Below are 24484 nucleotides of genomic sequence, written 5' to 3'. Positions count from 1 at the left end.
GAGAGACCCTGGTCTTACCCCAAACACTCATGGATTTAATTCAGTCAGGGTCAGGCCCAGGATGGGTACTTGAACAGATGAGGTGAGGAAGGAAGCCCAAGGGACAATCATTACTTCCCATCATCAGGGTGGTTTCTTACAAATGCCTTAAAATACTCTTCAAAGTTAGAAGTATTGATAAAAGCCGTGAGAGCCACGGATTACTGCAATAAATAATTCTACAACCCCGCTATTGCCCTGTCCCAAATATCTCTGTATGAGAAGGTGATCTAGATTGCTCTGTTCTTGATCCCTCAAATCAAGAGGGATTCAGGTTTCAAATGTCATTATTCAATTGTTTCTTTCTTGACAGATGTAATGCTGTTTCTCACAGTGCAGCTTCACTGCTGAACAACGAATGGAACTGATCCACATGGAGGATCTATAGGATCCTCCTCGGATTTGCAGCATTCCCGTGCCTTAACGTGCATATCTAAACTGCCTCTGGGACCCAGTGGCAAGGTGTGTTGTACCCCATTGTGAGGCTACTGACTTCAGCCTTGCTGGCATTCTCCAGGATTCAGTGAAATGACAAGACTTGTTTAACCCTGTGCATGTCTTTTAAAATCTTGCTGAACTGGAGCCTGAGTAAAGCCCAGGCCTAGCAGGCATTCCTGTACATGCTCAAGGATAATGGTTGACTAATGAGTTCAGGGAGAGCTGATGGACAACTTATAGTGACTGGGATCTTCAGTGCAGCTAATTTACATCCTTAACATTTTTAGAATTTCAGTATGGTGTCTGTACATCAGAAGTCACCGTGGCATACATACTGCCCTGTTTTCTTGCAGACATAGGAGCTTCGAATTCTTACTCTCAACCCTCCTACATTCCAATGCAATTCCTTTCCTTAATGAGCATGCACCCAAAATGACCTTGTGTTCCATTCTGCAAAATGGTGCACTGTTTCCTTGAATGCTGGAGCTCACGTTTTCACAACAAAAGTTGCAATTATTTTTCTTTGCAGCAAGATTTGCAACAAGACAGGCTTTGAAGACATATTTTTGGCCTCTCATTCGGCTGACAAGAATTTGGTCAGCCTGGTAAGAAATCTTTTGCATATGGCAAATTAATTTAATTGAAGCACACCTTTACATTAATCTTTTAAAAGAGCCTTCTGAATCCTCAGTCTGCCATTCCCTGTGCTTTTCAAATTTTTTTTATTAATGAGGCAGGTAGAATCTGACTTCATGCAATTGATCATGACATTGTGTTAACAACTGTAATATAAAATTAGCTCCTTTCATGACTATAACATAATTTCCAAACTTCCCTCCATCACATGCTGTTCCTTATTTGTTACAGTTCATTTTTTGTCATTCTGGAGTCTCAGAAAACTGTGTGCTGTGCACTACACTGCTGACCAAGGCATTGGCAAGGCAGAAACTGGATCTATCTAATCATTAAGCACTACTCAGCCTTTCCCCCCACAGCAGATGAGATTTACTGAGCACAAAACCTCATTGACATTCTTTGATGATACCTTTGATTTGTGGTGGTGGCAAAACTACTTGTCCCAGTAACCTACAATTACTACATTTAAGTGATAAAACTCACACAAATCAGCATCTCCACCAACAATGCAGTTTCACTATTTTAATGTTGCAGAACTACTTGCATTTTACTTTTGGCACAGGTTCTGATTTAATTCCCAGTTAAGTCAATGGGAGCTTCAAGAATCCTCCTCTTCGCTTCAGTGATAGGAAATAAGCCCAGCAGTCAAGGTTTATTCTCCAAATATTAGCAGAAATGCTCTGCTTATCAGGCAGTTGATACTGTTAGCTCAAAGGCAATAAAATCTTTGCATCCAAACATAAGCTTTTGTTAGATCTTAGTTGACAGATGGATTTATAAGTTGATAATACAATCTTGAATTTCTTCTTAAACTTCGTTAAATTAAAGCATTTGGGAAGTGTGGATCTTGCCAAAATAGCTCTTTGAGGAACAATACTGAAATTGTGGTGTCAGTGAACTTTGACTTTCCAACCATTGTAAAGTGTCATTAAAAGACTATTATAAAACTGGAATCTAGTTTTATTTTTGTTTGGATGAAACAACTGAAGACACATGGACAAGGGCAGAGCTAACCAGATATCAGGTATCTAAACCTGCAAACTTAACTTTCTGCTCCCTCCTAAGCTTTTTCCCCAGTAAAGACAACTTAGCAGTGGGCTCTGTAAAAGATTCCATGGACTTTTATGTGCTGAGGGCAGGTCCTCAAGCACTGGGAAATTCCTGAAAAGACTGTCATAGACTACAATGGACTTGTAATCAAGCTCTGAATGTGAGCATGGAGAAATTTCCCAATTTCAATTTCTAGATATGGTATCAGTGGTGGAAGTGCCCAACTTTGTGAAATGTGTAATTACATAGTAAGCTGTTGTATATGGCTTGGTAGTGGTCCCAATGTGGCAGCTTGGGAACACTTCTAGAATAGTACATGTTAATTCCTGAGTGAACAGCTTTTGGAAGTAGATTTTCTTTTAATGAATTAATGAGCAGCAGCTGTTGGGAGGAATGCATTTCTCTTTCTTTCAACTGTGCTTCATATGTAGAACAAACACACATAATTTGTGCTGGTACAAGAATGATATGCTTCTAAATATATGGACAGAAGACATGGCCAAGATTGTTCTTTAGACATTACAAAGCACTGCCAGGCAAACAGTAGCATAATCTTTAGTTTAAACAATTCAGTACACCTGGAAATAACTTTAAAGCCATAATATAAATGGGTTCTGAAACCCTACAACAGGACATGGACAAACAGAAACAGCTTCTGCAAAGTTTATGTATTGCACTCTACTTGCCAGAAATGTAGTCTAAGTCAGGAAAAGGTGTGAACCAAATTGTTCAAAGTGCAACAAATTGATTATTTACTATAGCTGCTAGCAGACAAGGAATGTAAAATGTCATTCCCGGTCTGTGTGCTTAGCATGTGACAGACCTGTGATCTGGCAGAAGCTGCCCAGGAGTCTTTTGGCTCAGGCTCCAGATTAATACAGATCTTGCCTGCACAGACAAAATCCCGTGGGCGATGAAGGGCTTACACAAATGACTATTTCAGGGCTATGCCAATATGTTGCTGCTTTTCCAACCTGTGTTGCTCCAAGAAGATGCTGGGAGCATTTGTTTCTACTGGCTGTAGAAAACTGGGGATTTCGGACACCCAGCTCCATGTGGCTTGATTTCTTCGTTCTTCTGAGAGTTACATCCAACAACTTCAGGGATGATGACTTCTGTAAGACTTAAGGAAGACAATTTGCACAGCTTGCTCTGTCCCATGCTACATTTGCCAAGCCCATAATTGCATCTTTCCTGAAACACTGTCTTAGCTGAACGGTTTGGTGGACTGGAGAAACTTCCACATTAATGTAACAATACTGGGCAGTTGGATCTTGACACTACTTGCTGTGGAGCTCTTCAATCACATGAAATGGCAGTCTGCTCTTTCACCTCTCCCCGTGGAGTTTTCTGACCCTTCTCTCATGTGTGCACTGATGTATCCACCAGGCCTGGAGACTTGAGGGACTGCAGCTGCCAAAAAACATATATCCCACCCACCATCACACACTATGTATATAAATGGAGCATGAAAGTCACACATGGCTTTTATGAGTCAGGTGTTCTGGCAGCTATTTTTGAATGGCACTGAGTCCTGGTAACATTCAGCCCATTTGTTTTAAATGTTTACAAAGCACTCATGCTATATAAAAACAAACAAACAAACAAAAAACTCAAAAAAAAAAAAAAAATTCTGCAGTGACCTGAGCCCTGAGCCATTGGACTCTGTGCCATCCTGTCATGGAGGACTGGGGATGTGAGAATGTTCCTATCTAGAGCTCCAAATCAGCAAAACTGAATTAAGGTATTTTAAGGTCCAGAAAAGGGCAATGAAGCTGGAGAAGGGTCGGCAACACAAGTCCCATGAGGAATGGCTGAGGGAGGTGGTGTTGTTTGGCCTGGAGAAGATGAGGCTCAGAGGAGGCCTTATTGCTCACTATGATTCCCTGAAAGGAGGTTGTAGCCAGGAGAGGGTCGGTCTCTTCTCCCAGACCCTAGTGACAGGACAAGAGGACATAGTCTTAAACTGTGCGAGAGGAGGTTTAGGATGGACATTAGGAGGAATTTCTTCACAGAAGGGGTGATTAGACACTGGAATGGCACTGCCCAGGGAGGTTGGTGGAGTTACCATCCCTGGAGGCGTTTCAAAGAAAGACTGGATGTGGCACTGAGTGCCATGGTCTAGTTGACAAGGTGGTGTTCGGTCATGGGCTGTGCTCAATGACCTCAGAGGTCTTTTCCAGCTTAGTTGATTCTGTGAAGGTAGCCCGTACACCTAGAGATGGACCCAACCTGGCCGCTCCCTGCCCGTTCCTTTTGCTGGTGTCAGGGATACCCAGGTGCCACGGCACACTTTCACAGTTAGACCGGCACCAAAGCCAGCTGTGCCTGGTGTCAGGGGTACCCAGGTAGCTGTGCCTGGTGTCACCGCTCCCTCGCACCCGGCTCCCATCACACTCACACCTGAGCCCAGCTGCCCCTGCCAGCCTTTCATCGCTGCGCTGCCCGACACAGGGACAGGCGACGGGCGGTGTTCTCTGCTCTGCAGGTCTGGCTAAGGATGCACGGCCTGAAGTGCGCCTCTGGCACCCTGCCTGCAGGCCCTGCCAATCCCACCCTAGGGCGCTGCTCCCCTCCCCAGCAGCAGCGGGCGGGAGCTCCCCGATCCCGAGCGGGCAGCGCCAGCGCCCGGAGGCGGCAGAGGGGCTCGGCCAGGGACGGGCCGCGCGTCCCCCGCTCCAGCGGGGCAGAAGGCAGCAGGGGACTCTCGGCGCTGTTCGGAGCAGGCCCCGGCCCGGTGCCGGTTCCCGGGCATGCGCGCAGAGCTCGCGGGCGCCACCCGTGCCCCCCCAGCGTTGGCGGGAGCGGCGGGACTTTGCCCCGGGCGCGGCGGTGCCGTCACGCGGCGGCGCCCAATGGCCCCGCGCGCCCGAAATAGCGCGCTATAAATGGCGCCGCCCGCCCCGCCGGCCGGCCCAGGTGTGGCGGTGCTGGAGCGCGGGGGCCGCCGCCCCGGGCCCGGCCGCCACCGCCCGGCCCTCCCCTCCCCTGGTCGCGGCTCACCCACGCCCCGAGCGGCCGGCTGGGCGCGGTCCCGGTCCGCGGGAGAAGCCCCGGGGCAGGGTGTGGTGCCCTCGGGGCCATTGGTGCCTGGCTTTGTCACTTTTTCCTCCCTCAAGGACTCGCTGGCTCTTCCTGCAGGTCTTGGTTCGTTCCTCCCTTCAAAGCGTGCGCTTCACCTGCCTCTGCAGCAACCGAGGGGAGCCGGTGCCACGGCGTCGTAAAAAACCCAAACCTGTCCTGGCAGCCATGTCCTGTGTGTGCTTTTAAAACAGCATCTGTTTGAGACCTGAGACTGCCTGTTCCCAGTGAAGGAAGCGGGCTGATAAAGCTTATCGCCTTGGCCCGAGCTCTTCCATCTCTCCTGCATTAGTCTGAGCCCTGGTGCCACGGGAGAAGGCTGCAGAGATAGCGCAGGGCCAGGCCCTCTCTGGGCAGGATGCTGCGGGGAGGACACAGGCCTGCCCTGTATCGGGCTCCCCACCCGAGACATGCACAATGAATGCATAAACCCAAATGTGGAAAAACCTAAGGTTGGATTTTCTTTTTATCCCCTTTCCACCTGGGAAAGATGGGGATGCATCACCAGGAGGTAAGGAGAGCAGAACTGTGAAAACTGAAATGACTCAGAATGAAAGCAAATAGTCTCCTATTTGAGGATGTGTGCCTTTTTTAAAAACAGCGTTAAAAATATACCACGTTCCTCACTATATTCAAGACTGCAAGGGCTGTAAGTGCAGTGGACCCCTTCCAAGATGTGTCCCTACTTGCTTGAGCCGTGCTGGTTTTGTGGACATGCTCCCAACACGTGTTCTTGGTCTGCACTGTGCAATTGCACCTATTCTCACGCTACTGCTTGGCCATAGTCCTTTGCTACTCTCAGATAAGGTATCTGCTGCAGGATCACTGGGTTTGGATTTGGGGTTGGGGTTTTATTTTTGTTGTGTGTTTGTTTGGTTTTGTGGCTTTTTGCTTGTTTGCTTTTGGGTAGTTTTTTGGTGGCTTTTTTGCCTTTTTTTTTTGTGAGACCTTGGTAAGATAATAAAGAATATGCATTTCCTGTTGGGGAAGAGTATCTTACATAATTTTTATACACACACATGCACATATATATATATATATATATATATATGATTTCATACAGCTGAATTCTCTAAATAGGAAGTTTATTCTCTTGTTGCCACTGGATTCAAGGAGAGGTATTTACTGAAATGCTTAGCATAACAGCTGGGGAAGAAGAGTGATCATCAAATAAAATTATGAGGTGGCAGGTTCAGAAGAAGATACCTCTTCACACAAAACAGATCTTGGGTTACTGCTACAGGACGTCAGGAAGCATTTTAAAGAGCAATTAAGCATGATCACAGAAGAAAAATCTGTGCAGGGATGTTCAGCACAAACAGCTCTGATTCAGGAACTCTTTGAGGTGCAAATCCTCATCCTGCGGAAGCATTTTGGGGAGCAGCCTCCCCTCTGCTCATGCTGTCATTAGGCAATTCCTGTTGGCTGCTCTGGAGATAGTCCCGGACTGGACTTAAAGTGCTGCTGTTCTCACCCAGCACAGTCATCCCTACATTTAACTGTCATTTCATTCAACATGGTTTTTTTTTTTTCCCACAATCTTTAAAAAGTCATAGACAGCAATTCTAGCAATAAATCTTTGTGACACAGAAATGCTCTTTCTTTATGTTCTGTACCTCTCTTGTTCTTTCCTGCCTGTTATTTCGATTGAGGAATGGAAGGTTGCTTCACTGAGTGTTTGTGTAACACCACATTATCAAGCTGAGCGCTGGTCCGTGCCTGTATTTCCTAGTTAATTATTTGATATAAATAAATATTAATAATCTGTATTTCTGAAGGTGGCCACAAGCCAAAAGGCTTGCTGCTTGTTTAAACACTTGAAGTAAGAAACTGTGGAGCTCCAGTCCTCGTGTGCTGGCAGAAGGAGACAGATGGGCCATTTGAGAAAGTGATTAAAATACCAGCAATACCTGCCTAAACAGTTACAAATTCCACACTCCACATCTGCAAGGGCTTGTATTTATTATCTAGGGCACGGGACCAGGCCTTGTGAGCCTGCTGATACTGAAGGGTGAGAGCAAGGATGAGGTGCCTGTGCTGTGGGGGCTGAGTGATGCCAGCCCCCCAGCTCTGCCCTGAGCTGCCTAAGCCTGGCTGAGGGCCCATGGGCAGCTCCTATTCCAGCCTTGCTGCTGGAAGGAGGTTTATTGCCACCTACACTTTCTGTTGAAGAGTCAGTTTGGGCATATTAATATTTGCAGGTTTTTTTTTTTTTTCAAAAACAAGACAAATTTTAGGGCTCAGGAGTGGAAGTGCCCTGAGATCACATGGAGAAAAGGAGCATGATCATTCCATGGTATTGAACGATATTCAGGCATGAGTCTTCTGAAAAAGATTCCTTTCCTGTCAAGGCTGGAGAACATCTATAGACTCTCATGTCCTTTTCTAAACATAGTGGAAATCCAGTGTGTCAGTCACAAGGCAGGGGGGAGTTATATGAGGGAAGGCCGTTTCCCTAAGGAGAAGTGAAAAGAGGACCTGTTTCTGCTGAGGAGAGTCCTTGCCGTATGGATTGGATTTTATAGCAGTGTGTGGCTCTTGGGTTGGAGGCACAACTTCCCACATGTACAAGGGTCCAGCTCAGGATGGATGTGGGCAAAAGCCAAGCAGTAGAGCTGTTGTTCTTCCTGTTTGTCTCACCTGTGTTCCCATTGCTCTGCTGATTGATGGCAGGTCAGGGAGAGGCTGCATATGGAATGGGAGACAGCAGGTGCTTGCAGAGATTGACCCTGCAAGCCCATCCTGCTGAGAAGTCATGTTTCTTTTACATGACTGCCATCTCTGTTGCTGATAACCATGCAGATTGTGGTTTTAGCAGCCCCTCAGAGACAGCTGTTTCATGAGGATGAGTAGTTCTTCAAAAGCTGCTTAAAAATGAAACTACCTTGGGCTTTGTATAGTGCTTTTCTCCAGAAGTGAGTTAGCATATACTGTAAATAAAGACGGTAAAACTAAATTTATTCTTTAGTTGGAGAACACAGGCCTGGAAGGGGTGGAATAAGGAGCTGAGTCCCACAGAACCAGCAACAGGGATTGGGCTTCAGCCCAAAAAAAGGGCTGCAGAACAATTATTCCACCCGCCCCACACTCAACATACATTTATACCACATTGTCTGCACTGCCATAGCAACCGTCTGTACTTCCCAGTAACTTTTTAATGAACCTCAGACTGGTAGTAGGTGTCCAAAAGTCCCAAGTCTGAAGTCACACAGGAAGAATGGAGAGGTCAGGGGCACTGGCACTGCATCCTTGTGGCCGATGGATTTTCCAGTCTCATGTCCCACGCTGCTGTGGCACCTCCTAAGCTCATGCAAAGTTCTCAGAGTACTAGGGAAGAGCTCTCCTGATTCCTGTGAGTTTCAGCTCCTGAGCAACACCTGACCTACGTTCCCTTTTAGTTTTCCTTCAGTTCATCCAGTCCATTCCCACAGACACTTCTAAAGCCCTATATTGTCTGCAAGGCCGGGTAGCTCCTGCAGCCCAGGCACGGGGTGTAGGTTGTTCCCATGGAGCAGTTCATCAGCACTTCTGTAGGGACTGCAAGTCACCTGTGACTGGGATGGCAGATCTTGTGTCTCAATAGCATTTGGAGGGCAGCAATGTTTTCTTGGAGTGGGGCAGTAGCTGAGACTCTTTGGAAGAGGAAATCAAATTGCCTAAAAGTACAGAGGTGGTGCCACAAAGGCATAAGGAAAAAAATTTTTTTTTTTTTTTAAATTTTCCAGGAGAAAGATTTATCTTTATTCACTGGTATGTCTCCAGACAGTGCTGATTTACATATATAACATATATAACATTTTCATTCAGTCTGTGTTTTCCACTAACCAGAACTAGACAGTGCCTATCATTTGGGCAGTTATATACATGGAAATACATTAATTTTGATTTGTAATTTTTACATTTTAGTGAATAATATTTTTGCTCTTCATTTGGTGCGCCAAACCTGCCAGGGGACCTCAGGCACAAGCACTGTTCTGTAAGAAGAAGAATGTTGGCAGAGGTGGCTCCCCAGTGCCATGGAGAGCATGGGCCCATGGGCATCAGGTAAACTCATGCTGGCACTTTCTCTTCTTCCTTAAGCTTTGGCCATAGGAGGGTTTGGGCAGGCAGCTTGCAAGGTTGGTCACCCTGGAGTAACCTCACTTCTCCAGCCTCAGGACATTCACTTGCCTCTGCTGCCCAGCAGAGAGCCCAGGGCCAGCTGTCCCCTGTCAGGCACAACTCTTGTACCCTTTGGTACCCCCCAGCTCCCTGCCCACTTGTCAGCTTGTCCCTGCTGCACGATTCTAGCGCTGCTTTGTGCAAATGTTTTGGGGCAAGTGGAAGGAAATGCTGCAGAACCTGCCCAACCACTGATCTGTCTACTAGCAAGATGCCCTCTCTGGGTCAGTGCAGTGCAATTTTATTGGCATAGGAGCCTGTCTGGCTCCTAAGTAAATTCTGTTGCCACTGCTATCTTTAAGTTAGAGCAAACTTAAATAATTCCCACTACTCAGCTGAAGGAATGTGACTGCCAGGCTGACTGCAGAGCGCAGTCGTGTCCTTTCACCAAGAGTCACTTGCAAAAGGTGTCTTGGGAATGGCCATTATAATATTTTTCTTTTCAACTTAGGTACACCTTATCCATGTGAAGAAATATTTTTCATCAAATAAGCATTCCTGGTGCCCATGCTGCTGTTATCATTAAACAAATATTTCATTTAGGGGGTATGGAAACAGATTTATGAGGTTTTTTTATCAAACACAACCATTAGCTGTTGACAAAAGAACACAGATTGCACCATATTTTAGGGTTAAGAGAATTGGCTCTCCTATTCTAATATATTCTCCAAATTTATTGCAAGGTAATTTTTACCTTGCAATAAATTGTAGTAATATTTTCATGCCACCTTTTTTTTTCTTAAATACAGATTTTGAAGTGTGGGTATTATTTACAGGCTTGGATGTATTTGTAAATTCTAGTGATGTAAAAATGGCACTCATATGAATGATGCTAGAGGAAAAATATCTACATTTAAGTTTTCACAAAATTTTCCACAAGTGCCCTTCACCCATACTACAGCAGGTGGGGATGAAATCCCAAGCAACATTAGCTGAACCACCTTAGGCTGACCTTGTAGTCTCTTGACAATTTCCACAACATAAAAATCCAAACAAACTTTTCACATTCTACTTAAAAAAAAAAAGTGATATGAAGTCAGGAGCCTGTCTTCATAGATATAACCAAACATGCTTTCTTTTCTCTACTTGTGAGTTGTTCATATCACTTCAGGTAGGTGAGGACAGGGACTCTCTGAACAACACTTTTAATGTTATGTGAAGATTAGCAGTGATGTACATACTTTGGAATTTCTCTTCAGTGTTCTTGACCTTTGATAAACCAATTTTACTGAATTATTGCAATTGGTATAAATAATTAATTTTTCTTACAACAATTTAAGAATAAAAATAACGTCACAGATAATTTAAATACTACAACTCAACACCCTCTAATTAAATTTTTCAGCCAATAAAACACAAGGTAGAAATGGCAAAAATTAAAATCTTCCAGTTGACAATTGTTCCTTGGATAATTCCTAAAATAAATACTAAAGTTAGCATTCAGCGGCTTGAATCTTTTTTGCAAATATCCACACCAATCCTCCTAGTGATGCTAAGTCTCTTGTAAAGGTATGAGAGGACATCCAGTAATGAGTAATCCCTAAAACTGATATTTAATATTCCACTAAAGAAGCTAACATATTTACAGTTCTCACATGCCACACCTTAACATCCTTTTTATTTATTTTAAACCAGATAAAATAAGCCATAATAAGACTGATTTGTATGAAGTCATGATAAGAGTCTCCATTCTCATGAAAACAAAACCATTGTAAAGCCCTGGTCCCACTGACTTCAACATCTAAACCAAATTTTCACTGCCAGCCTTTGACTCCTATCTTGTGTGTCACCAAAAGAAACAGAGCAATTGTTCTCAAATACTAGCAAGCAGGTGGGGTGAGCATGGAAGATTCTAGTTCCAGAAAGATGACATCTCTTAGGATACTTTTAGGAATTAATGATAAATGAAACATAGAGCACAGTATGTTGAGTTACTGTGACATAGACCCCAGAGTTTACAGAGGAACAGTTCACCTTTAAAAGGTGAAAGGTGCTGTGCTAGCCTAATTTTGACCTCAAACCATCTGACTGTAGACACTCAGTTTAACACATTCAAACCTGTTGATCCTCAAACCACTGATATGTTGGTGGTTACATCTCATTGCTTCTGATTTTTAGCCACCCACAGAGACGGTGACACCTTCCAAGGGAGCTTTTCCATCTAAGCAAGATCTGCCCTGATTATCACTGAGTAGTTCTAGCCCAGGATGGGTGGAAGGCAGGGCCTGCCTTTGAGGTCACATATCTAGGTGGTCCAGGGAGGTCCAGTGGACCCTTTTGAGGATATGGGGTGTGGCTCAAGCCCTTGAATGGTGTCATTCCTGATATTCCACTCTCAGACTGGGATCTACCCTGCTAGGTCAGCACATATGGCAGACAACAGTCTGATGACCTTTAGGAACAGTAGCCTTTGCTCCATTGCCTGCTGAGGTGCCTGTGTGAGACTCTGTCAGGGCTGAAGAGGCAGATGTGCTGATAGCTTTGCTGTTAGTAATTTCTCAGCTCCCTGTCAGCCCCCAGGCCCATCCTAGATGGGTCTGTCTGTTCCATCTGCCCTGGGCAAAGGGGAGAGGGTAGCTGCTGGCAACCCTGCAGTAGCAGCCACATCAATCTCCTTGATTGTCTCTCTAAAGATTATCCTAATCCTCTGTTGCCCATTAAAACCATTTTGGTCCAAGCCCAAAGGTAAAATTTTATTACCATTTCAGTTTTCAGGTTTTTGATTTTTACCCTAAACTATGGAAAACTTGTTTTTTGGTACCTTGCCAGGTTGCATCAGTAAGCTGCCACTGGTCTCCTGGTCACTGCCACAGCTGTACATTTAGGAAAGCCCAGTCCCTAAGCCTGGGGAGATCTGGAGAGAAATATTATACAACCCAAAGGGTATGACAAGCAGGATGGATGCCAGAACGAACTTTACACTGAATAACCTCTGCATGACAAATGCTAAAGTAATGTCTGCTACATCAACCACCCACGGCCATGGTGCAGACTGTGGGCAACAAATATGTGGGTGTGCAAGCCTGCCTTTGAGGGAAGGCTCTAATCACAGGTAAAGGTGCTTTGCTTAGCGTTATCAGTGACATCTGGTGGCGACAGACAGTAAAGTAATTTCAAATCTTTTTAAAGGTTGTGTAGGAGTTTGAATGGCTCATCCCAAATGAAGTATTTTTGACAAAGATGTATTCCCCAAAGTGTATTTCTTTCTGAAAAAAACACATGGTGACCATGCTCCATGCCAGGAGCAAACACTAAGCAGATCTGTATATAGCATGGGATCTTTTGGTGATGGGAAACACTGGGACCAATGAAGCCACCAAAATATATAGTGTGCCTGAAAAGCAGTTGATAAATACCTGATCTTTGTTACTGTTAGCTGCGCAGAGCCTTGTGAGTGTTCCAGATCTTACAGCCCTTCTGAATCAATGAGCATGGCAGCAATTCAGCAGCTGTGGGTGGGGGACCAGTGTCAGCTAAGGCAGGGAGAATCATGAGAGCTGCTGGGGGTTAAGTGGTGACTCCACACAGCCTCCCACAGCCCCTGTGGGGACTGCAAGGGAGAAGCTGAGCACTTATCTGGACCCTATTTCTGTCTTCCCAGCCCCTTCTTGGGCTGGACACCTTTTGTAGAGGACAGCATTTCTCAGAAATGTGGCTCTTAGCTGAAAGCAGCAGAACCAGTGCACATGGAGATACATCTTCCTTAATTTTGCACTTAACCTCATGGTGTAAATGGAAGACTTTTTTGTTTCAATATCTTCTGTGAGAAGTTCCTTTCTGATTTTGGCCCAGTTTTGCATCAGAAGCTTTGTTCATACAGGAGACTTGTTTTGACAGTGGCTGGGGAATTTGCACCTTTCCTTTTCCTATTTGCATGGCCATGTGTACTCTTCTTTCTTCTTGGGTGAAAAATGGAGAGGGTTATCTCTTCAGAAAAGCACCTTCTCACTACCTGTGTGCACCCCATTTGCTGCTCTTCTGAATTCAGCTCTAAAAAGCAAAACTGCAGGACTTTGCTGCGATTTTTAAACTTGACAATTCGGTAAGGTAAGCATTATCCAATAAATGAACAGTGAAATGAAACAAAACCCAAAACTCAAAACACAACTAAAATCATATACGAGACATCTGTGCATGTTGTAGTGTCACATCCTCTGTAATGTGTTCTGCTCTTCTGAAAATGGTTCTTGAGAGGACATTTCACACCCACAGATTTCTGAAGCCAGCATTGAAACTTTCAAGTTTCATCTCACCTTGAAGAACAAACAGTTCTTGAAGCAGTTAACTTTGATAAGGCAAGTGCAAAAAAAGGACAAAGATAGGATATCAGCTATACTGAAAATATGTCTTTCTTTTCATAGCCTGTTCCTCCTGAGAAGCAGTGACAAAATAAAGACCTCTAAATCTGTTAGGTTGGGAGAATGATCCTCTCCTTTAAGCCTGCCAGAAAGTTTCTTGAAATCTCAGCACATCTGTAACAAAATGTGGTTGAATCAGATGTTTAACATTGGGATTTAAGTCTGGATTGTGATTGTTGTAATTTTGAATTTCTGGAAGGCATTCCTGTAGAAAAACACTTCATTAACATATTGAACTGTCAGCAACTCCCTGTGTTTCCACAGATTCATTCACATATCAAATTCAATAATTTGGCCCAGTTGGTGACATCCCCAGTCTCTTCTCATACCTGTGGAGCTGTCTGTGTGGTCTGGTGACTCCTCAGCCAAGCCACAGGCAGGGAAGGAAACGTCCCCCTCAAATATTTCCATGCAGTTGTTTATGAGGAACTCTACCAGCACTGTCACCTGCACACAGAAAACAGCCCATTTCAGTCAAGACAGATGGAAGATTCTTTCCTCACCCTGCCTGCTATCTTTGTAGGAAGGACAGCACAGAGCAGGTTGGTTTCTGCCAAAATCCTGGCTAAGGGTGAGGTCTAAGAGGTCAAAGGTGAGTCCACCATGGGGAATAAGGCCTGATGCTGCAAACAATACAGACAAAACACCATCAGCCACAGCTTTGGCCTCTCTGCCCGAGGGCCCAGGGGTGACAGTGGCCACGGGCGCCCCTTGCCCTCCACATGCAAAGTCTGCAGGAGCTGTGCTGTGACTTTGGGGGCTGCAGGGCAGCTGCTGCTTTTGCTCAGCACCCCCAAGGCCCAGGGGTGCTGCTCTGTTCAGCTGCTGCAATGGCAGTGGGATGGATCCCTAGGATGGCTCTCAGTTGCCCCAAGGGAGCGGCTGCTCAGTGAGTCCAGCGCACCTTGTCATTCATCTCCTTCTGCACTTCCAGTGGGAGCGTGCTGTCCGTGCCTGGGCTCAGCATATTTGGGCCAATGCAGATGGCCAGGTTGCTGGAGTCCATCCTGTTGGTCTCAGCATTTTGGCTGATGTGGTGGAGCAGAGAGAGCAAGAGCTTGAGCAAGACGAGGTTTGGTCTCGGCAGCTTGTCAGCCACCCTGTGGGAACACAAACAAAATGTCACCTTAGCTGATGGTGCAGTGGACTCTGCTTCTTGATTTGAGCAAGTCTCCATTAACCTTAGAGCGACACCACTTCCTCCAGAAAGGGGCATGTGTGTGCTCTCTGTATCTTTCAGAAATCCCCAGCTGCAGCTGTGTGGGGTTAATTATGAGACCTTGAATTACAAGGTCTTGACTGAAAGGCAGCATTGCAGAAATCCATGTCCTGGAATAGATGAGGTGACATCAGGAGATGTCACTGGAGGCTTCCCAACGCCTATGGTTGTGCTGTGGGGCTTTCAAAGCTCTCCCAGTCAGCCCCCACAGCTACTGTTCCTGAAGAGCAAAACACGGTGGTGGTGTCCATGTGCCCAACCTCACCCCCAGCAGATGTGGAGGCTCCGTGTCAGTGCCTGTCCCACAGCACCGTGACTGTGTTAGCTGAGGCACTGCAGCCTCTGCCCTGTTCCTATGCCATTCATTTCGTAGGACAGCCACCAGCAGGGTCTGCCCTGGACAAAATGGAGAGCAAGGGTGTTTTCCCATCCTCACCAGTTAGAGGCTCCTTGAGAGTGTTACAAAGTATTCAGAGACACGTAGATAGAATAGAACAGAACACTGTGAGCCAAAAATTCATGAACCCAGGGGAGAGGAACATGGAGAGGGATAGGGACATCCTCTTCAGAAAGCCTATGTGCTGCCACCACTAAGTCCAAAACCAAAAAGTCATTCAGACCTTCAAGATGCTTTAGAAAAAGAGACTGTGATGGTGTGATCCATCACCCCAGAGCTGAGGAGACACAGAAATGCAGGTAGGTGGTTGGATGTGGGTCTTGGCTTCCAGACGGACTGCTGCTCCCCAGCTATGGGTCTGGCACACAGCCCTGACTGCACGTGGGGCTGCACAGCCAGGCACGGGTGCTACAGGATGCCTGGCTGCTGCAGAAGTTGTCAGCTGCAGGTTCTTTTCAGCATTGAGGAAAATTGCACTCCTGGATATGTCAGCTGGAAGGAAACAGTTTGGACTTTGTGTTTGATAAGAAGTCTGCCTCCTGTGTGGATTCGATAAGAAGCCTTTCACTTTCTCACAGGGCTTCTCCTCCAGTTTGGCTCTGCACTCATCATCGCACAGGAGAGGCCACGGGGGTTTCCAGTTCCTGTTCCCCGCTCGGAGCCGCAGCATCCTCCATTGAGTGAGTGAGCGTGTGCGCGGGGGAGCCGGGAGAGGCCGGAGGGAGCGGGCGCTGCAGGCACTAGAGGGCAGGACAGCCCGCGGCAATCCGCATGGAGAAACGGGCGCGGAGACATTAGGAATGTCACCTATTGCACATGGCACACCGGCACTGGTGACACCCGTCTGAACTTCCCCCCTCTGCTGAACCCCAATGGTGTCGACCCTTTGCAAAATCTGGCCATATTTTAACGTGAGGAACCAAAACTTAGGATCACCCGACACTGTCCACAGTACAAGCACAGACTCAGAACGGTTTGGATTGGAAGGGACCTTTAAAGATCATCTAGTCCAATGCCCCTGACAAGTCCACATGTCCTCTACTCAGTCCACACCACAGTTGTGGGTTTCAGGGCTTTTTAACTGCAGCTGCCAAATGTTTCCAAACCACACCTCAGCTTTCAAAAAGTTCAGCAGAGCTCTTTCAGTCTGTCCTTTGAGAGTGGAGGAAAAACCACATTATCCTGCCTATATTCAAGCATCTTTTTGGATGTCCCAGTAAGTAGCCCTTGTCACCTTCTTGACAGAATTTGGTGTTTTAGCCTTCTGCCACCATTATGAGATGACTCAGCTGAAGGTGGGAGAAATTGTGCACCACACATCCAGCACACTTTGTGAGAGTGAAGCAGAGGTTTCAGCACACAGATTGGCAAGATGCTGAATTTCTGTTTTTTTGTTTGTGGTTGTCACAGAAATCTTCCTGCAATATTCATGAAGAAAAAGGATGTGTCTAAATTAAACCACTGAAAACCAGAAGTTGTTCTCTGGAGCAAATCTTTCAAAAAGTTTGTATCCCACATGGACTGCAAAAAAAAAAAAAAAAAAAAAAAAAGGGAAATTTTCAGAAGAGCTCAAGCTCCTGGGTGCTTTGAAAATGTGTAAATGTGTTCAGGAACATTGTCCAGTGGAAATGACAGGACACCCCCTTCTTTCTACTGCTTAACTTCCGAAATCAAATACACGGACTCAAACCTCAATTACATGTAGAGCACACTGTTTGAAATCAAATTAAATACTCAACAGCCACCTGAAAAATGCATGCTGTACCTCAAAAAGCACAGATTATCATGGGCTTATTAGGCTTATTCCCAAACCCGGTGCAGGGATCAGCCTTGTTCTGTTTGCACACTGCATTAAACTCATTTAGTCTGCAGTCCCAGAGCTGCCACTGGTGATTCATTTCCTCCAGCATCTCTGGCTGCTTTCCCAAGAGCAGAGCTCCTGGCACAGACCCTTGACACTGCTCCTACCCCAGTCCCCAGCTAAGTAGCTGCCTGCATTAAACACCAACATTTTCCCCTCATGGCGACCTGGAGGGAGAGCTCAGCAAGAATTATGCAATCCACTTGCAGCAGTGTTTCCAGAAGGAATGCATTCCTGATGTCTCATTGCTCAGGATTCACCAGCAACTCCTCTGATGCTCTTTGTCCTCAAGGGACAAATTCTGCCTCATCCCATGCTGCCTGATGCCAGATTCCCTCCAGACCGTGGGACTGCTTTTGCAAGCAGCTCTTGCCAGTCGGGGCTGTAAATATGGAAAGGATGCAGATGTGCTTCTTTTCCAGTGCAGATGTGCCTCTTTTCCTTCAAGATACAGTTCCTGAGCAGAGTTGTGTAACATCCTGGCATATGTAAATCCAAATCATTTGCAATACCTGATCTATGTGCAGCAGTCCTGGGTATGATCCATGACACACCTCCACTTAGTTAGCTGACCTGAACAGGAAAGTCCATCTGGGGATGACATGAGTTCTGGACTTGGACATAAACACCAGAAGAGTCCTTCAAGAGCAACTGGAGAGCTGAGCAAACCAACCCAGGCACAGAGGTTGCCTCACCCACACTACAAGATGCCGGCCACCAGCTCTGCAGGGAACACTTCCCCAGGGGTAAAGTGTTCATGTGGGCCCATGCAAGAGTCAGGCACTCTCCATTGCTAAATCTCCTTCCAGCAGAGGTACACCCCTGCCCTCAGCACACACATGAAGTAAGATACTCCTTCACTGCATGGTCCCTGCCAAGGGCTCAGCAGATCTCACTTCCCAGCCCTCAGAGCAAACAGCACACAAAGGAGAGGCTGCACCTCTCTTTTAATAGAAGCTCAGGGAAAGCAGTATTACGATGTTTGTCTTCCCAAGCTACAATTACACGAGCTGAGGCTCTCCTTCCCAGGGTGTAGTTGGACATCTGCCCGCTGATGGGAAGCAGGGAATTAATTCCTCTTTCTGCTTTGGTCGCATGCACAGCTTTTGCTTTTTTTATTAAACTGTCTTTCACCCTTGAGGTGTTTTTTAATCTTATCTTCCCCCCCTGTCCAATTGAGGAGATCGGGTGAGAAAGCATCCAGGTCGATGTCTGGGAACCAGCCAAGATCAACCACCCAGTCCTCTTCCTTGGGCACAAGATAAAGCCAGTTTTGATCTGGGTGTACTGTAGCTGCCCTAGGTGATGACTGGCAGGCCTCTGCATGGCACACAGGGCTCGCTTGATTTACAGTGTAACAGAGCCATGGGCTCAGCAGTGGCTGCTTTCAGCTCCTCCTGCTGCAGTGCTTATCTCTGTGTTTCACCATGCCTGGAAGCATTCTGATAAAGCAGCAGCCCTGCCTTGGCCCTGGCACGGGCACTGCTCCTGTGCCAGGAGAGCTTTCCTGTGGAGAGCTGAGGGATTGCACCGCTCTCTTCCCCTCTGGGACTGATGTGTCTGCCTTCCTCTCCAGAGCTCCTCACCACATCCTTATCTAAGCTGCTTGACTAATGTCATCTTCTTGTCATTTGCATAGAAACTACTTTTCGTCTGGTGTTATGGAGAACCAGTTTGCCATTGAGGTGACAAGGCTTTAGGCCACTGATCCCTGGTGCCTGCATGGTGTGTGGCAGGACTTGGTGGCTGCCTGGCAGGGTTATCACCTCACATAGCCTGTGATCTTGCACCTCTACAGGCATGTTGAACTGGCACTTGATGGAAGGGTGCCTTGCCTGCTCCAGTGAAACCAGCAGCTCTTGGCACTACACTGGGGCTTTCCTTGTGCTTCTTGAGCCTCCCTTCAGCACCATCAGGGGAATGTGATCTAAACTACAAGTGGCAACACTTAGCAGTCAAAAAGAATCACTGGATGCAGAGGTCAATGTGTCCATACCAGCAATTAGTACAGAAGCGGGAGGAGGAAGGATCTGATCAGGCAGCTTCAGCAAGGCAAAAAGAGGAGGAAGTGAGAGAAATGACCGGCCCTGAAACTTGGGCAGACTTCAAAATATGCTGAAACATTACAGCCACCAGTCTGGCAAGCAGATTGCTGCCACTAGTGAGTGACCTCACAAGGAAGTGGGATGGTGACCCTTCTCCAAGTTGGGAGCCTATGTACACAGATTGACTGGGAAGAGAGATGATAAGGAGGGCCATCTACGGCTGCTGCCAGTTCAGCTGCTGTTGAGATGGTGGAAGGCAACTAGCAGTCTCCCTGGCATAGAAGAGGATTAAGAGTGCTTCTCTTGATTTTGGTGAAGGGACTTTTGGTCTGACACTGCAAGAATCTCCAGCCTAGAATAGAGGGTCACTGCCTTTGATCAGGAGAAGGAAAGGGGTGACCAGCTTTACTGGGCTGTGTGGATTTGATGGCTTGGCACACTGGATCCACGGAAGTCTAAAGTATTGCTAGACACTGGTGCACAGCATACCCTAATGCTGCTATGGCACGTCAGAGAGCAACCCATCTGGATTTCTGGATTGACAGGGAGATCCCAAAAGCTGTCTGTACTGGGGGCTGAGGTGAGCTTTACAGGAGACAAATGGCTGTTGTGACCAGCTCGGAAGCCCTGTGTATTCTTGGCATAGATTGTCTCAGGAGAGGGTACTTCAAGGACCCAAAAAGGCAGCGATGGGCTTTTGATGCAGTTGCCATCTATTCAGAGAAGTTGAAACATCTGCTTGCCTTGCCCGGCCTCCTGGAGGATGCCTGTGTAGTGGGATGCTGCACGTCAAAGAACAGCAGGTGGCCATGGCTGCCACGATGGCGCACCATTGGCAATACACATCACCCAAGGCTCCCTGGTTGCCTTCCAGGATTCACCAGCTCCAGAGCCAAGGAATGATCAGGAAGACTCACAAGGTTTTCTTTAAATCTGCCTTTATCCCCCTGTCCTGCTCAGGAGGAAAAATGAGAAAGCATCTGGGTGGGCATCTGGCAGCCAGCAAAGGTTAACCCAGCACATTCAAACTCACAGGCTGGTACATATGCTCATGTACCTGAACATACATATGTTCTCCTCTGAGCTGATTCCCTTAGTAACTGCAGGCAGAGGAGACTGATTCAGATTCAGGTGGTGCGAATAAATGTGGAAGAAACTTCAGGTTGGAGAATTTACATCAACTCTTTGAACTAATTATTATTGTTATTATTGTTAATAAAAACAAAAACAACAACAATAATATTGCTGCTGTATTGCATTAAGCTTCCAGGAGGGAGAAAAAGCCATGTTGAGTGAATGTCAGTGAAATGCCATCCCAGTCCCAAGGAAAACCCGGGAGCTGGCACAGGTCCTGCACTGTTCAGGTGGTTGGAGCAGGGCTGCTGGGGACACCTGAGGGGAACTGTCAGCGCAGGCGATGGCAGCAGAGCCTGGGTCTCAGTGCATACAAGACGTGGCAGATGGAGTGCAAAAGCAAACGGGCTGGTGAGCAGCAGGCCCTTTGGTAATGAAGCTCACAGGAGCTCGCAGACTCCTCGCTGATTTTACTGGGCTGCGTTCCAGAGTGCGTCTTCACCTTTTTTTTTTTCCTTAAGTATCCGCAAATGAAAACCTGCTAAGCTCTTGGATAAGTGTCTCTTTAACTTCTTGGTCTCTTTTGAATTTCAAATAGCAGTTTTTTTATTATCTTAATTGGTGAGTGCCTGTTTTAACTAGGCATCCCAGTTAATCTTAGTCTGCTAAAACATATGAGGCTTTGTGCAGATCAAAACGGTTTCTTTTTTTAGCATAAGTATCAAAAGAAATATGAATTGTAAGAAATAAGATGACCATGTCTGCATTTCTGATTTCTCTCACTGTAGTCTTCAGCTGTCACCTTTAAATTAGCCAGTATGTTACATGCCGAAAAGTCCTGCCCAAGATGTTGTGTGAGCTTAGAAAACTTTTCTTCCCTTTGCAGCAATACAGAAAACATTTCTGATCTAAACAGCAAAGCAATGGTCTTTCTCACTTCTCTGGAGGTCTCTTATCTGTCCAATTTGAGCTAATGTAAAATAATAAACACATTTGTAAATGCAGAAATCAATCACTGCTGATCATGCTGTCCAGGAACATATTGCAACTTCCTGAAAATCTGGCCTGCATTCATGTCCTGGAGGGCTTAACTGAGCCTTCACAATAGTTGCAGTGATGATGCCAAATCTCATGTAACTTCCCTGTTGATTTTTTGCAGGCTGCCAGAGGATGTCACAGAGCAGACCCAGCAGCTTGAAATGAAGTTTTGTTAATATTTGATAGAAGTGATATTCTCAGTAAAAAAGCTGAAAAAATACAAGAGGAAAAAACCCAAACAAGAAGCCCTCCAGAAATCCCTGAATCACACAGAGCCAGGAAAGGGAGGAAAATGCTGGCAGAACTAGGTGGCTGATTGGCAGTCGCTAGCTGTACACAAGCAGAGGCAGAGCTGCTGTCATTCGAAGCAACTTAGTGCAGGGATCTGTATCAACCTGTCCTTTCAAGGGGTCTAAGTGGGTTTGAAAGGTGCTGTATTTTGCTGTTTTGTTTGGGGTTTTTTTCCTAAGGAGTGCCTTGTGGGCAGTCAGGGACATGATAATTCATCCCTCCCCCTCCTCAAGGACAAACTGAAGCTCTTATTAACCAGCCCAGATTTGACAGGACATTTGTCCTACTCATGGGAAAGAGCAGTTCCTGTGCTTTTTTTCCTAGTGAAAATACCATAATCCAGACTGCAAGAGCAAGTGTCCCATCTGGAGACAATTCATCATTACTTGAAACAAATCCTGCAAATTTAGCTGCCAAGCAGCACAACTCAGTGAGAACAGGTCACTTGTAAAATATGATGGTTAAGTATAGGCAAATCTGTTGAAGAAATAATCCACTTTGAAGTGATAAAGCTTCCCAGCACTTGGGTCACTTAGATTTCAGTAAGAATACGGAGAACATTGGGTAGTAGAAAGCCAATCTCACTTTCTTAAGAGCTTTGTGCCATTCTTACCAGAATTAAAGGGCTGATTCCCCAAACCTGTGCCCAGGACAATGAGAATGTCCTAAGACTTAAGTGGACACTTGTACGGATGATGAGAGCATTACAAGGTCTTTACATCCAAGCCAGTGGTGACACACGCCCCTATCCCTTAAGCCACTTGGTCCCATCCCTCATTCCTTCATTCCTGATGGACGCAAATTTCGTCTTCAAGTTGCCCAGCCCTGGTGCTCGCTATGACTGACACCCTGCGGTGTTACACTCATACCTGCCACGCTGCCTCAGGAATAAACCAGGCAGGGAGGGCTTGGCTGTGACGGGTTGGCTGTGAAGAACCCGTGAAGGGTTTTCTCTTTGTAAGTCACTTTTCACTTCATTTCTCCCCGCACCTATTGATTTTGCCTCCCCTTATCCTGCAAGCGCTGCCCGCGGCCCGCTCGGCATCCCGCGGACCCCCGGGGTTTGCTGCGGGCTGCAGCGGCTCCTCCCTCGGCGGGGAGGGCCGGGGGCGGCCGGCGCGGGGTCTCCGCTCACTCGCTGCGGCTCCGCGCCCGAGGCGGACCCGCACCCGGACCCGGCCCCGGAGCGAGCGCTGCTCCCGCGCCTCCCGGGGCGATGCCGGGGCCGCGGGCAGGCGGCAGCAGCGGGGACCCCGCGCCCGAGGCGGTGAGTGCGGGGCGGGCGCGGGGCGGGCAGGGCCGGGGCAGCCGCGCTCCTTCCCGGGTGTGAGAGGGGATGCGGCTGCTGCTGCCGCGGGTGACCTGGGCATAGAGATAGCTTAGGGTCTGCCGGGGGTCTGAGCCTGGTCCTGAACCTGGTGAGAAGCAAACCCCAGGACTGGAGATGCGCTCGCAGGGCACGGGGCCGGTGCCGGACTGCTGGGCTCAGAGGGGTTCGTGGTCCCTGCCGCGCAGCGCAGAACTCTCCTCATCCCGAGAAAGGGGTCACGGGAGCCGGGTGGAGTCAGGGTCAGATGAGCGGAGGACAGGTCGACGTGCAGTTCCTCCTTTCTTGCCAGAAATGGAATTTAAAGAGAGTGCTTGACGATGTCACTGCACTGTCAAACTGCTCTGGCAACGTGTTAAGGCAGCAGAGTCTTGAAGAACGGAGCAAACAAAATAAACATTTACTCAGCCACGAGTAAATGGACGTTGGTTAAAATAAAGCTGGCGGATTTCTTGGCTATGTCTATGTGAGGGGAAGAGTTTAAGATGTTTTGTTGTTGTTGTTGTTGTTCCGGAGAAGTTTAACATCGTTGTAAGAAACATGTTTCCCTTTAGTGCATGCTGTGAATGCTGTCCCATAGCACCTGGTAGTGCGGTGTGAGCCCAGGACCAAAGCCTGGTCCCCGGGGGGGTCTCAGCTGCAGCGAACGCTGCTGTCAGCAGGGAGAGAAGCCCCGGCCACCGGCCCATCGATTGCGAGGCCAGAAGGGAGCGTTACATCATTTAGTCTGACCTCAGACAGGAGCGAGGTGCTGGCTGGAAAACAAAAAGAATATTGGCGAGGACTGAATCTCTGCATTGAAAAGTGCCGTTTCTTCATGACATTGTCACCTCTGACATATAGACTTTTCTGCAAAAATTGAGGGGCTCTCTGCATGGCTCCCTTACACAGAGATGCATGGATCTTAAGTGGTACCTTCAGTGCTTCCAAATATAAAATTTTGTCATTTTACATGACAGCTGATCTGGTTTTCCATTGTTCCTCCTGCTCTTCAGAATGAGGGCCGCTAGCAGAAATGGGCTTTTTATACAATAAGAAGGAGTTTACATTAAAAACTAAACCAAAACAAAAATGAGTTAAGAGGAAAAAAGCGAAACAAATAATAGTTACATTTTCTTCAAAGTTGTTTGTAGAAACATTGTAAAAAAGAGAAAGTTTCAGACGTGTATTTTCCTCTCTCCCCATTTCTTTCTTTTAAACCACTCTTTATTTTTCTGTTTCTGGTAAGAAAGTAGAAATAAAAATAAAAGAGAAAGAAAAAAGAAATAAAAATAAAAGAGCAGGTGATTGTTTAGCAGAGAATGTTGGGATGCTGGTGGCACCAAGATCAATTTTTAATTAGCTTTATTAATGGGTAACCTTTCAATATACATTGACAAAAATTGCTATTTTCTTAAACATAACACAGCCCCAGTAATTGCACCTATAGCATGGACATAGATCCATTTTGCTGCACTTTGACACTTCAC

General features: G+C 46.6%; 2 protein-coding genes across 5 annotated transcripts in view; one reads left to right on the top strand and one right to left on the bottom strand.

The window, feature by feature from the left end:
* Positions 1–8185: 8185 nt before the first annotated feature.
* Positions 8186–24484, bottom strand: part of LOC139593530 (T-cell activation Rho GTPase-activating protein-like) — a 70301-nt gene continuing 54002 nt past the window's right edge. Inside the window, exons 2-4 of the mRNA XM_071434507.1 lie at positions 14668–14863; positions 14093–14210; positions 8186–8900 (exon numbers count right to left, since the gene is read on the bottom strand). Of these exons, the coding sequence (XP_071290608.1) occupies positions 8821–8900; positions 14093–14210; positions 14668–14863 (394 nt within the window). The 3' untranslated portion in view covers positions 8186–8820. The remainder of the gene's footprint in view (positions 8901–14092; positions 14211–14667; positions 14864–24484) is intronic.
* TAGAP (T cell activation RhoGTPase activating protein) overlaps positions 15975–24484 on the top strand; it is a 52173-nt gene continuing 43663 nt past the window's right edge. The window contains exon 1 of one of the 4 annotated variants that reach the window (XM_071434479.1): positions 15975–16059. Coding sequence is in view for 2 of the 4 variants with exons in the window: in XM_071434461.1 (XP_071290562.1) it covers positions 22905–22955 (51 nt within the window). In the remaining 2 variants the exon portion in view is untranslated. Of the gene's footprint in view, positions 16060–22496; positions 22646–22793; positions 22956–24484 lie in introns of those variants that run through there. The other 3 variants (XM_071434471.1, XM_071434461.1, XM_071434452.1) reach the window with 3 other exon arrangements.

Source organism: Agelaius tricolor, unplaced genomic scaffold (assembly GCF_023055355.1).
Source record: "Agelaius tricolor isolate 1412-34295 unplaced genomic scaffold, bAgeTri1.0.p SCAF_1, whole genome shotgun sequence".
In the NCBI taxonomy this organism is placed as follows: domain Eukaryota; kingdom Metazoa; phylum Chordata; class Aves; order Passeriformes; family Icteridae; genus Agelaius; species Agelaius tricolor.
This window is presented reverse-complemented; position numbering and strand designations above follow the sequence as displayed.